Here is a 16,229-nt window from a genome sequence, read left to right on the forward strand (position 1 = left end):
ATTGTGCCGCATTGCCCCATACCGGAGTCACCTTAGCTGAGTGAGGCGGCCTGAACAAACAACAAGTTGAGCAAACAATCAATTCGACGTGGTATGAATTTTCTACTCTGATTCTGAATATAAACCAGAGCCGAAAGGTTAGCTCTTAGACTCTGAAATTTTCAGACTTGATGGTTGAGATCTGAAACTTATTACACCCAAGGCAATTGTGATTGATGCTATATACTCCCTCCGTCCGGTAATACTTGTCGGAGAAATGGATGTATCTAGACGTATTTTAGTTCTAAATACATCCATTTTTATTCATTTTTGCGACAAGTATTTCCGGACGGAGGGAGTACTATCTTAGAGTTCTCAAGATGTCGTGTCGTTGCCACGCTATGCAAAAGCTCTCCTACTCCCACAACCTCTCTCTGTCCGTCACCGCCGCCGATCTGGCCGTTGTCCTAGGCTATCACTCTCTTCCTTTTCCGTGTGTTGGTGCACCATGACCTTTGACCCCTCTCAACCTATATATATATCCGTCAGTGGCACCGCTATGGCAACATTGCTAGCAAGCTCTGCCACGCAATGCAACACTAACCTCTCTCTCAATCACCATCTCCTTCAACGAAGTTGTTTCCGCCGTCGCGAGCTCCACCTAAGATGATGCCATTTTTCATCGGAATCTCCCCCCTCTGCATTGTTGGCAAGCTACGGGACGCCTTACTGTAGGGGAGGGGAAAGAAGCAAGACGGACGGATGGAGTTAAAGCGATGCGTTCTAGGATTCATGGATATGTTGAATGTTGGTTTATTGTAGCGTATTATTGAGGATATCTTGCAATCACCTAAAAGACAGTCAACTATTCGTTTGAAGGTGTGACACATTTTGTTGAACTCAAATGAGAATTACATCGGGAACCAGGTCACATAATTTAGGGATACATAGTTTTTTTTTTGAGGGAATTTAGGGATACATAGTTGGAATCATAAGAATTTGTAACTAAAGTGTGTGCCTCCCTTGCTGCAATGCAAAAGGGATCGCTCACATTATAGATAGAAATGGCAGCATGAGACTGACGGTCGGGACCCACTTGGGGGGGCTGGGTGGACTGGAGACAGGAATCATCGTCCACTCGTTGTTCCCCGCCACCAACCAGAAGCAGAAGCAGAAGCAGAGCAGCCATCCGCTTTCCCCGCCGCCGCCGCCGCTGCCCCCGCCAATCTCCTTCTCCGCGGGCGGCGCCGCCATGCTCCGGCTCAGGTGCTGCCTCCTCACCCAGATCCTCTCGTCTCCCTCCGCCTCCCCCATCTCCCACCTGAGCCGCCTCATCTCCGCCGCCGCGCCCGCCGTCTCCCAGAACCCTAACTTCGCCGTGGAGGACTACCTCGTCGTCACATGCGGCCTCACCCCAGCGCAGGCCCGCAAGGCCTCTCCCAGGATCTCCCACCTCAAATCCCCCACCAATCCCGACGCCGTCCTCGCCTTCCTCGCCGGCCTCGGCCTCTCCGCCGCCGACATCGCCGCCCTCGTCGCCAAGGACCCGCTGTTCCTCTGTGCCAAAGTGGAGAAAACCCTATCCCCCGTCGTCGCTGGGCTCACCGGCCTCGGCCTCTCGCGGTCTCAAATCGCGCGCCTCGTCTCTCTCCCCGGTGTCACTTTCCGCTGTAAATCCATCATCGCCGGGCTGCACTACTGCTTGCCCCTCTTCGGCTCCTCCGACAACCTCCTCCGAGCCCTCAAGGGTGGCTCCGTTCTCGGGTCCGACCTCGAGCGGGTGGTCAAGCCCAATGTCACCTTCCTGCGCGAGTGCGGGCTAGGTGCTTGTGATATTGCCAGGCTCTGCATACCTACGCCATCGCTGCTCAGCATCAGCCCGGAACGCATCCGGACAGCAGTGGCGTGCGTCGAAGGTCTTCTTGGTGTACCCCGTGGGTCTCCGATGTTCAAGCATGCGTTACAAGCTGTTGCATTCCTCAGCGAGGAGAAAATCACCACCAAAGTGGAGCACTTGAAGAAAACCTTCAAGTGGTCGGATGCTGAGGTGGGCATTGCTGTTTCTAAGGCTCCAACAGTGCTACATAGGACTAAGGAATCGCTGCAGCGCAGGTCTGAGTTCCTCATCTCCGAGGTGGGGTTGGAACCGGCATATATTGCTTGTCGTCCGGTAATACTCATGTACAGCTTGGAGGGCCGGCTCAGGCCCCGATACTACGTCATCAGATTTCTCAAGGAAAATGGATTGCTAGATCACGACCGGGACTACTATGCTGCAGTCATGATCAGCGAGAAGGTATTCGTCGAGAAGTTCATATGCCCTCATAAGGATGCTGCACCGCATCTCGCTGAAGATTATGCAACAGCTTGCAGAGCGGAGGTTCCAGCTAGATTCAGTTTTACATGAACCAAGACTAATAAGAAAATTGGTACATGTTGTCATATTGCACACATCTTGGAACTAGGAGAGTATGAGATCAGGGCATTCTGCAAATGCTTTGAAGTATCAATGAGTAGTATTTCTGCACATTCTCTGTTTGTATGTTCTGAAATGGCCATTTCAGTTTTGAATGCAACCCTCTATCTATCTTTCCATGAAAGAATGTTCTCATTTTGGCCATGAAGATGATATGAAGTCTCAACCTTTCCTTTGCATGAAATTTTTGGACCCCTTTTTCTGTGGGAAACAATTTTGAGTCTGTTGGTGGCTAGTTGGCTACAGTTTGCTGATCACTGCCAATGATGCAGTTTTGATCTAGTTTGTTGGTTACTTGCTCTAGTTCATCTAAGCTAAATACCTTCTTCCTTCGTGCAGTAATTTTGTTTATGAGATATTAACTATTGTTGAAGACGGCCATTATTTACTAGTAGTTTGTATCAGTTTATTTATTTATTTGTCTCGTGTATGGCCAATTCTTTTCTTGGGCCATCTGATCTCCAAACTGGCTAGTTGAGTAGTAGGATAGTAGCGTTTCTGTTGATTGCCAATTTGTATACACTACGTAACAGATATTTCAAGTGCCCTGGTATTCGTACCAGAGAAGCAAACCGATGCTTGTATGGTATGGTGCTGAAAAGCAGAGGGCAAAGGAGATGGTCGATGCTAATACCTGCGAAGAGATGTGATTTAAAGATCAACTGTGTGTCCCTTCTCTGGTACTTGTTGAAATTGTAGAAACAAGATTAATGAAATCTAGGCGAGGGGAACGGGTCGAATGATGAAGTGACTTACCACCAGGTGAGAAGATGTTGAAAAGGGCTGGGCAATAGAAGCATGCTGATTTACTGAATGTGGATGGTGCTTTCTTTCTTCCAGGTGAAGATGTGCTGAAACCGGATGTAGATGGTGCTTTTCTTCTTCTTCCAGGAAACGAGACGAAACATGGCGGCAATGGCTTGGCTGTACTATACATTATTCTGAAGGTTCTGTTAGTTTTTGACACCCTGAAGCTTCAGCAACAAGTATGGCCTGACAATGCATGAGTTTTATTCAGGGAAGCTCCTACTTTTCTCTTTTTTGCATCTTGCAAGTTAAGTAATCCTTCTAGTATTGTACTATAGCTTTGAATAAACTAGCAGCATCTGGTGCTTTAATCAATTTTCTACATTTTGGTGCATCTTCACTTGGATGTAAACAATCTGAACGAGTCACGCATGCATGTAAAAAGTAGGCGGTATGTAAACTTTGTACTCTGAAGTCTGAACTCTGAATTCGAACCAGAGCTGAACGTTAGCCATGAATCTTTCAAACTTCATGTGTGAACTCTGAAACTTATTATACCCAATTCAAGTGTGAAGCTATAGTAAGCATTTAGAAATCTTTCAGGAGCCAGGTTAACTCGAATCTGAGCAGTAAGTTGCCAGCAGCTAATAGGCTAAACTTTTATTTACAATTTCACTCCAGTCTCTTCAGAGCCACAACTATTATACTCAGAAGAAGAGTATTAACATTTTCCATTATCATAGCAGCATATGTATGACGAGAGGTCTTATGTTTTCAAAACGTTGGGACTTGGCTTAACTAATTATGATGAGAAATCACTTTCTTTTCTTAATATATCAGTGATTAGAGGATTTTGATTCTCCCGTCGTTTTCATAAATGTCCAATTTATATAGTCTATTAAAATAGGCATATTTTCATATAGGTTCACCAAAAGGGAAGTGTCATTTTTACATTGTCAGCAGATAAAACTGTTTTACATTGAATTCTAAAGCGTGCATTTAGTATCAAATGTATTGAAGGCACGGTGATGAAATCCAAGTGCAAATGCTAGTTGATTAGCATCATTCTTATTTCTGCAATTTATTTCTCCAACATTTATGCATATCCATTTCGAGTAGATAAATAAACTTCACTAGTGAACTTACCGCCTGAAGGCAATGTGCTGAAAATTGATAATGAAATACAGCTCCTGAATTAATCCCGAAAATTATAACAATTATCTCTATGGAGCAGAGACGGAAAGACCACCGCGGACGTGAGGATGACCAGGAGAGCGGCACCAACTGGAGGATGATGTAGTACTGCTTCTGTTTCCAGATCAAACTCAGCAAGGTTGTATGCCAATTGCCAACTGAACTTTTTTAGATGAAGAGGAGAGCCTAATGATGAGATATTCAGGGGATTGAACAGGACTATAAATCGATGAGTCTAAATAAACAGTGGCTGGGTTTGAACATGGACAGGTATGGTGCCACGTATGGGGATTCAGCACAAGATAGTCCAAACTACAACCACATCAAAGTGCTCTTTCTTTCTTCTGGTCGTTGCTAGCTCCTGATGAAACTGATACTTGATGAACGGGTTTAGATCTTGATTGCATGATGTGGGTGCGGTCACAACAATTTCAATGTGGTTAGCCGGATCGGCACTCATTCTCTGTTGGATACAACATATTATCAGGGCATCTTATTTTTCTACAGTATTTAATAAATCATAAAGAAATATAATTAAAAAAAGTCTGAAATATATTTTACAACAACAAAAATGTACTCAAGGGGACGAAAATGTACGATGAAAGTGCCTTTCTCAGCTTGAGCTCTGGTGAACAGTAAAATCTGAAAAGATTGAAAAAAAATCAAAAATAATTTGAATTTTATTTGTGGCAAGATTTGACAAATGTTTTCGGTGCATGCAAAGTTTCATTACGAAATAACGTTCTAGGAGGTCATGGCAAGAAAACAAAATCAATGCTCGAAAAATAGCTTTTTAAGCATCAATTTTGTTTTTTTTATAATGCCACAATAATACTAATTGCCAAAAGAGTCACTGGACCTAGACGAGTCAGCTTGAGATGCCGGCATGAGACTGACAAGTGGGACCCACCACTTGGGTTCGTTCAACCAGAGCAGGACACCGCCGCCCATCGCGCTTGCTTTCCCCATTCCATCACCGCCGCCGTCGTCGCGCTCGCCGTCTCCTAACTTCTCCGCGGCTGCGCCATGCTCCGCCTCCGAAGCTGCATCCTCGCCCAACTCATCTCTTCTCCCACCACCATCTCATCCTCCGCCTCCTCACTGCGGCAGCGCCTGCTGTTTCCCCGAATCCCCGATTTCGCCATCGACGAATACCTCGTCCGAACCTGCGGTCTCAGCCGAGCCCAAGCACTCAAGGCCTCCCCGAAGCTCTCCCACCTCAAGTCCCCTGCCAATCCTGACGTCGTGCTCACCTTCCTTGCCGGCCTCGGCCTCTCCGGCGCCGACTTCGCTACCCTGGTTACACTTCTTGCCAAACCCTAGAATCTAAAAACTACTCCCTCCGTTCGGAATTACTTGTCGTGGAAATGGATGTATCTAGATGTATTTTAGTTCTAGATACATCCATTTTCGAGACAAGTAATTCCGAACGGAGGGAGTACAACTAAAAGGGGTAAGAAATTACCTTCTGCTCCACCTGCTCCTCGCCAGAGCCGCCCTCCACCTTCTCCACCATGTGCGCCTCGCCAGAGTCCGCCTCCACCTCCGGCGCCTCGCCGGAGCTCGCCAGAGTGGGAGCGTCTAGATGGACCGCGCCGCTCCAGCCCGCCTCCACCTTCTTCGGATCTGCAGCATCCACTGCACCTACCTGGACGCCAGCATCGTCCTGCACCGCTGCAGGCGCCGCGACCTGCTGCGCTAGCGCCACCAGATCTGCGCCCCAATCAGGGCGCTCGCGACGTCCGTCCTCCATGGCAATGGAGGTGATGGAGAGGATGCAGTGGGGGAGAGGGAGATGACGCGGTGGGAGAGGATACGGTGGGAGAGGAGAGGGAGACGATGCGGCGGGGGGAGAGGGGAGCACCGAAGCAGAAACGCAAGTTCAAAGCACCTGCGCGCCACCCTCTAGGCGCCCACCGCAAGCAGGCTTTTGCCCCGTGGCATGAACTGACAATGGTGACAGGGCTGCCTTTTCCCGGTGGTGTGAGCCGACGATGACACTAGGGACATAGGTGCACGAGCGGCTCGGGGGCGAGCCGTAGCGCGATGTTTTTCTTTTGCATGGTAATGCACGTCTCATTCATATCATAAAGATCAAAATACAAGCCACGTAAAGAGCAACATGACAAAACTGAAAAGACAACAGAACATCTCTGAGCTTGACACCAAAGCCCTTCACCTGCCTCCAGCACAACCATAGCAGCCACCGAAGAAAAAAAATGACAGATCACCTCCTCACCCAAGCTCGACGTGGCTTCATCGCTGATATGCGGCTTTGCGGACCTCCAAGGTGGCTCACCAAAAGTGAAGCCATTGTCGTTGAATGAATCAGACTAGGGCAACACCCCGGACACACCATTGAACTCCAGATCTGGCACCCCACCTTGACTAAGACGCCGAAGAAGGAACCCATACCTATCATCCATCAACCACAACCCCAGCACACGTTCCGTCTTCCAAATATCGCCGATGCATACCACAATCTGCATCTGCTCCTGGACTACCTCCCAAGCTCCGCGCCGACGTTGGAGCAGACGTTGTCGCAACGGCGGAGCCCGAGGACACATGTCCACCACAAGGATGCCGCCGCCGCTACAACATCCCCACTTGAACAAACTAGTTCCCAAATACATCCCCAACCATAGGACTGATGGCCTCATTGGGGAAGGATCCGAAGCTTCTTTATTCAGCGCCGCCATCATCGCCACTGAAGCCAAGACAAAGAACGACCAAAAAACCCAAGCTACTAGGGCCTAACCTAAAGCTACATGATCCGCACGCATAAATCCGGCGACCCCTCTCACCATCAACGACCGAGGTCGTGGATAGAGGGAAGCCGCCAAAGGAAGGCGGCGGAAGGAACTCTCTTGCAGCGACTAGGGTTTCTACCCCCGCCCCCACCCTCCCGGGCCCGAGAGGAAAACCCGTAGCGTGATGTTTTGTACTCCCTCGGTTTCTTTGTACTCCACGTATAAGATTTTTCTTGAGTCAAACTTCATAAAGTTTGATCAAATTTATATTAAAAATATTAACATCTACAATAATAAAGATATACAATATGAAAATTAATTTCATGATTCATCTAATGACATTTTTTTTATATTTTGAATGTTAATTTTGTTTTCTATAATATCGATCAAATATGTGACGCCCGGGTAATTAAGCTACAGTAATCCCCGCTAATGATGCCACGTCACCTCGGTTACTGTGGATAAACTCGCGTTAGTTCGGAACCTAGTTCGAAATTCAAATTTAAAACCAAGCAAACAATAAAAGTTTTCAAATATTAGAACTAAAATGTTCGGAGTGAGCCAAATAATGCATAAGTAAGTATGGTGGAGAAACCACACTTTTATAAAAGTGTAAAATACTATAAAATGTTTTAAACAGTAGCAAAAACAATTTGTTGAATGCCTTTTACGATAAATAAAATATTAAGCTATTTTATTTTGTTGCCCAAACTTATGTGGCAGTAGCTAATTACTAACACTAAATTAGGGACTACTTTTATAGTCTATAAAACTAAAATAAAAGAGGAACTAAAATAAAACAGAAAACAGAAAAAGAATAATAAACAAAAATAGAACAAAAGAAATAAAAACAGAAAAGGCCTTCCCCCCTACTGGGCATCGGCCCACCCACATGCCGGGCTGGCCATCCAACCAGGACGGCCCACCTAACCCTCCATAACCCCCACCGTGACCTAACCCTATCCCACGAACCCCCACTCTCCCCCCCGCACGTCTCTCCCTCTCCCTCCCAGCGCCGCCACACACCCAGCGCCCCAGCGCTCGGCGCCCCCATCTCATCGCCCCGTCGGCCTCGTCCCGACCCCGCCGCCTCTCCCCGGCAACCGCGCCCCCCCCCTCACTCCTCGACGCCGGTGCCTCGCCTCGTTACCGACCCTGAAGCCGCCGGATCGAGCCGCGCCCCGCTGCCTGGACACCGCCGCCCCAAGTCGCCGCCACCCGACGCCCGCGGCCTCGACACCGCCGCCCGTCGCCGCCGAGAGCGCCTCCCCGCCGGCCTGCTTCCCCTCCATCGCGACGTCCTCGACCTCCTCCCCGAGCCCCGCTGCCCGAATCCCTACGAATCGTGGTGAGGCCCCCGGCCTCCTCCCTCTCCCTCGCCCCCGCGCTCACCACGACCCTGTCCCGTCCACGCCCGTGCACGCATCACTGCGCCCGCGTGCCGGAGCTTGCGTTCCAGGCCGCACTCGCCCTCCTCCGCCCTGGCCGACGCCCTCTTTCGCCCCAGCCGGTGCCAGGGGACCAGTCGGGCTGCAGCGCCCCGTCGCCACGGTGGCCTCGCTCCTCTGTGCTGCCTCCGGTCGCCACCCGCCTTCCCCTAATGCTCCGGCCGAGCCCCCTCGCGGCCACTGCCGCAGCTCCTGCTGGGCCACAGCCGAGCACCGCCTCCGGCTGCCACCCGCACGGCCTCCGGCGGCCGCCCGCGCACCACCGCGGCCTCGCCCCGCTCCGGCCATGGCCATGCCGTGGCCACCGACCTCCGCCGTTCCGGTGCCCTCCCGGGTCCGCCTGCACCTGGGCGTGCGCCCATTCGGTCGCGCATTGCGCCTGATGCCCGCTACCGCTAAGGCCCCTGGGGCCTATGACAGATGGGCCCCATGCCCATAACGTTTAAAAAAAGAAATAAAAAATAAAAAAAATAAATAAATAATAAATAATTAATAATTAATTACTAAAAAGTTAATTAACTAATTAGTTAATTAACTAAATAATTAATTTAATTAATTCTGATTAAATTAACTAAATAAGGTTAACTAACCTAATGACTAATTTACCTAATTAACTACTGTTAATTAGCTAACAGAGTATGACAAATGGGGCCCACGTGTAAGTTTGACTTAGTCAATCCATGTTGGCTGCTGATGTCAACATGACATCATGCTGATGTCATAAATCCATTTTTCGAATTAATTAAAATTAATAATAATAAAAATAATTAATTAATTAAGTTAATTAATCATAATTAGATTAATCAAATTAACTAATTAGTCTAATTAAACTGTGATTAGTTTAGCTAAAACCTGATTAGCCTAAACAGGGTATGACAGGTGGGCCCCGCTGGACCCACACGTCAGTTTGACCAGTCAACGCCCCTGTTGACTGCTGACGTCATGCTGACGTCAGCAAACACTGTTTTGGATAAGGTTAGAATTAAATAATTAAATAAATTCTAAAAATGATTAAAACTTAGAAAATCATATAAAATAAACCGTAGCTCAGATGAAAATACTTTCTACATTAAAGTTGCTCAGAACGACGAGACGAATCCGGATACGCAGTCCGTTCGTTCGCCACACACCCCTAACCTATCGAACTCGCAACTTTCCCCCTCCGGCTCCTCTGCCCGAAAACGCGAAACACCGGGAATACTTTCCCGGATGTTTCCCCCATTAACCGGTACCACCTCATACCGCGTTAGGGCACACCGAACACCGCGTATTGCCTTGTTATATTTTGTGATGCTTTGTTTGCTCTGTATTCATTATTTCTTCCCCCTCTTCTCTCCGGTAGACTACGAGACCGGCGCTGCTGCTGACCAGTTCGACTACGGAGTTGACGACCCCTCTCTCTTGCCAGAGCAACCAGGCAAGCCCCCCCTTTGATCACCAGATATCGCCTACTCTTCTCTATACTGCTTGCATTAGAGTAGTGTAGCATGTTACTGCTTTCCGTTAATCCTATTCTGATGCATAGCCTGTCATTGCTGCTACAGTCATTGATACATTACCCGCAATCCTAAATGCTTAGTATAGGATGCTAGTGTTCCATCAGTGGCCCTACACTCTTGTCCGTCTGCCTTGCTATACTACTGGGCTGTGATCACTTCGGGAGGTGATCACAGGCATATACTATATACTTTACACTGTTACATTACCTGTGATATTGTTTGGAGTTGGGGGCTGAAGGGGCAGGTGGCTCCATCCCGGTAGAGGTGGGCCTGGGTTCCCGATGGCCCCCGACTGTTACTTTGTGGCGGAGCGGCAGGGCAGGTTGAGACCACCTAGGAGACAGGTGGGCCTGGCCCTGTTCGGCGTTCGCGGATACTTAACACGCTTAACGAGATCTTGGTATTTGATCTGAGTCGGCTACGAGCCTATACGCACTAACCATCTACGTGGGAGTAGTTATGGGTATCCCGGCGTCGTGGTATCAGCCGAAGCCTTCTTGACGTCAGCGACTGAGTGGCGCGCGCCGGGTTGGACTGCGTTAACGCAACTTCCTTTGTAATGGAGGTTGCTAGGTGTGCTCACCGGCCGCGTACGCAACGTGCAGGTGTGCTAAGGGCGATGGGCCCAGACCCCTGTGCGCTTAGGTTTAGACCGGCGTGCTGACCTCTCTGTTGTGCCTAGGTGGGGCTGCGACGTGTTGATCTTCCGAGGCCGGGCATGACCCAGGAAAGTGTGTCCGGCCAAATGGGATCGAGCGTGTTGGGTTATGTGGTGCACCCCTGCAGGGAAGTTAATCTATTCGAATAGCCGTGATCTTCGGTAACAGGACGACTTGGAGTTGTACCTTGACCTTATGACAACTAGAACCGGATACTTAATAAAACACACCCTTCCAAGTTCCACAGACAACCCGGTGATCGCTTTTCCACAGGGCGACGAGGGGAGGATCGCCGGGTAGGGTTATGCTATGCGATGCTATTGGAGATGCTACTTGGAGATGCTACTTGGAGGACTTCAATCTACTCTCTTCTACATTCTGCAAGACGGAGGCTGCCAGAAGCGTAGTCTTCGACAGGATTAGCTATCCCCCTCTTATTCTGGCATTCTGCAGTTCAGTCCACCGATATGGCCCTTTACACATATACCCATGCATATGTAGTGTAGCTCCTTGCTTGCGAGTACTTTGGATGAGTACTCACGGTTGCTTTTCTCCCTCTTTTTCCCCTTTCCCTTCTACCTGGTTGTCGCAACCAGATGCTGGAGTCCAGGAGCCAGACGCCATCGTCGATGCCGACTACTACACCGGAGGTGCCTACTACTACGTGCAGCCCGCTGACGACGACCAGGAGTAGTTTAGGAGGATCCCAAGCAGGAGGCCTACGCCTCTTTCGATCTGTATCCCAGTTTGTGCTAGCCTTCTTAAGGCAAACTTGTTTAACTTATGTCTGTACTCAGATATTGTTGCTTCCGCTGACTCGTCTATGATCGAGCACTTGTATTCGAGCCCTCGAGGCCCCTGGCTTGTATTATGATGCTTGTATGACTTATTTTATTTGTAGAGTTGTGTTGTGATATCTTCCCGTGAGTCCCTGATCTTGATCGTACACATTTGCGTGCATGATTAGTGTACGATTGAATCGGGGGCGTCACAAGTTGGTATCAGAGCCGACTGCCTGTAGGAATCCCCTTTCCAACTCCTTGACCGAAGTTGAGTCTAGCCATTGCAAAACTTTTACTAACTTGGCTGTGTGCCTTACGGGCCCACGTCGCCATTGGGTGATATTAGGATCTTTTACTCCTCGTCTATACTCTGGGACTCTGATCTCTCTTCTAGTCGGGTTAAATGATTTTCTAAAATCTAACTTTAGGTTCTCGAAAACGCTTTCTCCCGGAGAGCCCCTTCAGTCTAGATGATCGCCGACTGCACATGAAGATTTCAAAGTTACTTTCCGATACTCTTTCAGGACTGCCCATTGCTTTTGCAATTCACTACCACCGAAATATCCCTATGGATAAATTCATACACCGTTCTTACTTAGTCCCCAGTTGTTCTTTTTATTACAAGACGCCCCGAAATACTCGTTGTTGTTCTTAGAATACTTACGCCTATTGCCTTGCAGTTCCTTACCACCTGAATACCCATACGGATAATTTCTCGCACTTATCAAGTATCCGCTCATCCCCAGTTGATTCATGTATTTCACAAAAGTCTTCGAAATGCCATTCGATCTTCCGAAAATCCCAAGCAGCCTATTGCTCTTGGAATTTCTTGTTTACTTTCATTATGATTAATCCCATAAGTATAGAAAACTTATTGACATTCCTTGTCATTATCATTTTGAGTCTGTTGACTCAATATGTTGCGAATGCACGTAATCATCAGTTGATCCTTTTAAATTATCTCTCCGGCTCAGACGTCTTTCAAACATGAGTTGGTTCTTGACCAAACTATCTGTCGTCGATTGTGCCTCTGGTATATTCAATTGATCCATCCTTGATCAGAACGTCTGCTTCTGATCCTTTGTTTTGGAAATCATAATTCCTTTTTATTTAAGCTTTGAATTATTCAGATGATTCCATAACCTGTTGCATTTGCATTCCTTCCTCTTCTGGTTGAGTACCGATACTCATATCAAATCCTTTGTGGACTATCAAGTCCTTTGTTGGATTGTTATCCGACAGTGTCCTTCACATTTGAACACTTTGTGAGTTCTTCCCCTTATACATGATGCCCTTGTTAAGTTGTATCCTCTGCTTGGCCAACCATGCTCTACTTTCGGGCTTGTGTTATTTACTCTGGAAACTTGTGGTATATGTTTCTAAGAAGCCCCTATGGGTTGAACATATGCCTTCTCTAAACCGTGTGAACCCGAAAGTTTTCACGAGTCATACTTATCTGGTATTGCACCAGGTAAAACTTTCAACAACTAATGTCATCTTCGAAATACGAGAGGTGAATGGAAGATTATGCATTGAGGAAGTGGGAGTCGACCTTGAACTTTGTGTTCATGCCCATGGACGCGATGTATATCCTATCATGGAAGCTTCTTGTAATAATAACTATTTCCTTGATAGCTAACATATGGTATCTGTGAATTGATCCCTTGCAACCGTGGTTCCGACCATGATTGTTCTTCTTTGATTCCATTTCTCGGACAAGTTAAAATAATTGTCTTCTATGGATCAATACACCAGTCCAACCTTTACTTTGATCTTGTGTTGAGTATTACCCCCCTGGTATCTCGAGATTATCATGGTACTGCTTAACTTCTTATGAGTTCTTCATCAAGTGCTACCTTACCACTGATTCCAATTTTTCACGGGCTCTGAGTTATTAAACACTCAAAGACACCGATAACTGAACCGAGTCCGCTCTACGGTTCAACAACTCTTCAGTAAGCTTCTATAAGTATGAGTTTGTACCCGATCACGCCATTCCTAGCCTGTTTGGCTACATCATTGTCGTGATGATTCTAACTGTGCTACCTGGTCCTTATTCTCGGAGCACCAATTTGCGACGATAGCTAAGCTTACATCGATCTTCCTCGTCGTATCATTTCGCCTTGAACAACAAGCTAGATTTCAAGTTTGTGTCGTACCTATGGTTCCAATAACCTCTAGCTTCATCATTCTTTTGACTTGATGTGATCGCGGATCGATTACATCTTCGTGGAATCTCTCGACAAATGTGTCATGATCACCATCTACATTCTGATGCTCTTCCAGGATATCAATTGAATTAATGATGAGAAATACCATCCTTGCCCTCGATGATTTGTGTTGTCATCGACCTCTTTATTGCGTTCCCTCCAACAAAAACTTGTTTGTGTTCTGTGTTATACCTCGAGTTCCTTGCTACCTAGCATTTGTTCTTCTTTACCATGGAGTATTACCATCTTTTATGTCAAGAAGGTCGTGAGGATTACTCCACCTCTTAAGAATTCTTGGTATGGTGATACTTCTCACCCTCACCATTCTTTCTTGGTACCCGTGTTGTTTCTAACCGGAATACCGACAATTGAACCATGAGGTGTGAATTCAAAACTTCTAGCAACCCTATTGCTTTGAAGTAATGGTCGAGTTTCATTCAAATTCTTTTGTTCGTCAAGTCACCACTCTAACATTGATCGTGCGACCCAACCCATATTCGGGTGCACCTTTCAACCAATGTTTAATTGAGTATGTTTCCTCGAGCATACATCATTATACCATTTGATCTGACAAAGGTTATCTCCTTGTTCACATAATTGTGGAAATCCATCTTGTCGGAAATCTCGATGGATTATCGCCGAGCCCATCAGCCACCTCCTCCTCTCCTTGGTTTAATGATGAACTATTGTTTCAGGAACCCACTTCCATAGTTCATTTCCTGAGAATCCTGAAATGTCATTTCGTCTATTTGTGTTGCACCTTTTATTCTCGGACATCCTGAGTCTGAGGTATCATTACACCAATCGGATCTGAATCTCGGTCAGATATGATGGTTGGGACAACTTTCCAAGAGTTATGTTGTTGGCCCTTTGATGACCTGGTAACGGGATGTCATGCCTAGCCCCCCCCCCCCGGCTGGAGGACCTATCATTATAGATTCCTTTTCAGCAAGGTTATCCATTCGTCCATGAGGAAATTGTAAGACTTATTCTACAAGTTATTCCTGATGGATCCTTCGTGTTTCCAAAGTCTGATCTTCACCTGAAGACCATGTCAATGCTATCTCGAAGCATGTCAATGGTACTCTGATTTTCAACAGGAACATTTGAAGCACGATGCTAAATTTTATTTATCACTTATCCTAACACCGTTGTATGGGTAATATCATGAGATTCCTTCCCCCTTACCTAAATGGTTTTCTACTTTATATCCTGTCATGGATATCATGCTCTGCTTGTCATTGGGAAGGATATACCCCTGAAATATGTGTTTAAACACATTTTCCTTTCCATTGTTCTGTTTAATCTGATGATCATATTTTCCTTCCATTGTTGGTTTAACCTTTCTTGTGATCTATATGATCTGAGCAGTAATATTCTCCTGCTTATCTAAACACCTCGTTGTACAATTCTGTCAGTAAGACCCTATTACTTTTGTTGATGACATTCCGGTAACCACCGATGGACGAGAACTTTGCCTACTGGTCCGCCTCGTTCAACGAGCGGGAAAATGGTTCTCTTCGTCCCTCGCCCTTGGTATCAACGTTGTTGCCGACATATCTGACAGGCTACCCTTTGACACGCCTTACTATCATGACCGTGCAAAATGTCGCCCCCCTTCCTGCTTTCAACCACATGGTGGGCCCATAACCCATAGGTCCCAGGATCGAAACCTGACTCTCCTGCACCCCCTCTTCCCAAGGTTGTTCCTCGCGTGTGGCCTCGTATGTAATTCACGGGCCACCGTCCCAAGTGATCTATTTTGGTAACAGACGCAATACTCAATCTCATTGCTCTGGACCCCTTTCGCATGTTGTTTCACACATCGAACAATGGCCTAACCGTTCGAAACTTCTCATGGTACCTTCTTACTTTACTCTCGAAATTTTCTTAAGTTCAATTCGAAGGTTACTTCCTACCCCATCCCCTGAGTTATGTACCAGATAGTCAACCTGGTAAGGCCCGCCCTTCCCGAGTCTTCCCCCATATCCTTTTCGTAAGTACGATGAAGATCCCGAAGAAAGGATGACGACTTCATCATTTTGACCTGAAGCAGAAGTATGAAGGCATCAATATATTGGATTGACCTCTTCGAGGAGAGCAAGCCAGGATGAGAAGACCCGCTATATTCGTTAGCAAACCTTCCCCCCTTACTCCCCTCTTAAATCTCGGGACGAGATTTCTTATAGTGGAGGAGAATTGTGACGCCCGGGTAATTAAGCTACAGTAATCCCCGCTAATGATGCCACGTCACCTCGGTTACTGTGGATAAACTCGCGTTAGTTCGGAACCTAGTTCGAAATTCAAATTTAAAACCAAGCAAACAATAAAAGTTTTCAAATATTAAAACTAAAATGTTCGGAGTGAGCCAAATAATGCATAAGTAAGTATGGTGGAGAAACCACACTTTTATAAAAGTGTAAAATACTATAAAATGTTTTAAACAGTAGCAAAAACAATTTGTTGAATGCCTTTTACGATAAAT

General features: G+C 46.9%; 1 protein-coding gene across 4 annotated transcripts; it reads left to right on the forward strand.

Annotated features, from left to right (window-relative positions):
* The first annotated feature begins 1,036 nt into the window (after nt 1-1,036).
* LOC123043680 (uncharacterized) lies at nt 1,037-4,887 on the forward strand. Of its 4 annotated transcripts, none has more exons than XM_044466203.1 (4): nt 1,037-2,408; nt 2,989-3,217; nt 3,296-3,509; nt 4,437-4,887. In XM_044466203.1, exon 1 carries the CDS (start codon nt 1,052-1,054, stop codon nt 2,384-2,386), a length of 1,335 nt encoding a protein of 444 aa, XP_044322138.1. In that variant the 5' UTR covers nt 1,037-1,051; the 3' UTR covers nt 2,387-2,408; nt 2,989-3,217; nt 3,296-3,509; nt 4,437-4,887. The 4 variants fall into 4 exon arrangements, with proteins under 4 accessions (XP_044322138.1, XP_044322139.1, XP_044322135.1 ...); XM_044466204.1 differs by having other exon boundaries at nt 3,296-3,441; XM_044466200.1 differs by having other exon boundaries at nt 3,296-4,887.
* The last annotated feature ends 11,342 nt before the right edge of the window (nt 4,888-16,229 follow it).

The sequence above is a fragment of the Triticum aestivum genome, chromosome 2B (genome assembly GCF_018294505.1).
Source record: "Triticum aestivum cultivar Chinese Spring chromosome 2B, IWGSC CS RefSeq v2.1, whole genome shotgun sequence".
In the NCBI taxonomy this organism is placed as follows: domain Eukaryota; kingdom Viridiplantae; phylum Streptophyta; class Magnoliopsida; order Poales; family Poaceae; genus Triticum; species Triticum aestivum.

Bases quoted from the DNA above. Each gene is read 5' to 3' on its own strand.
- LOC123043680 (XM_044466200.1), top strand. From the start codon at position 1,052: ATGAGACTGACGGTCGGGACCCACTTGGGGGGGCTGGGTGGACTGGAG.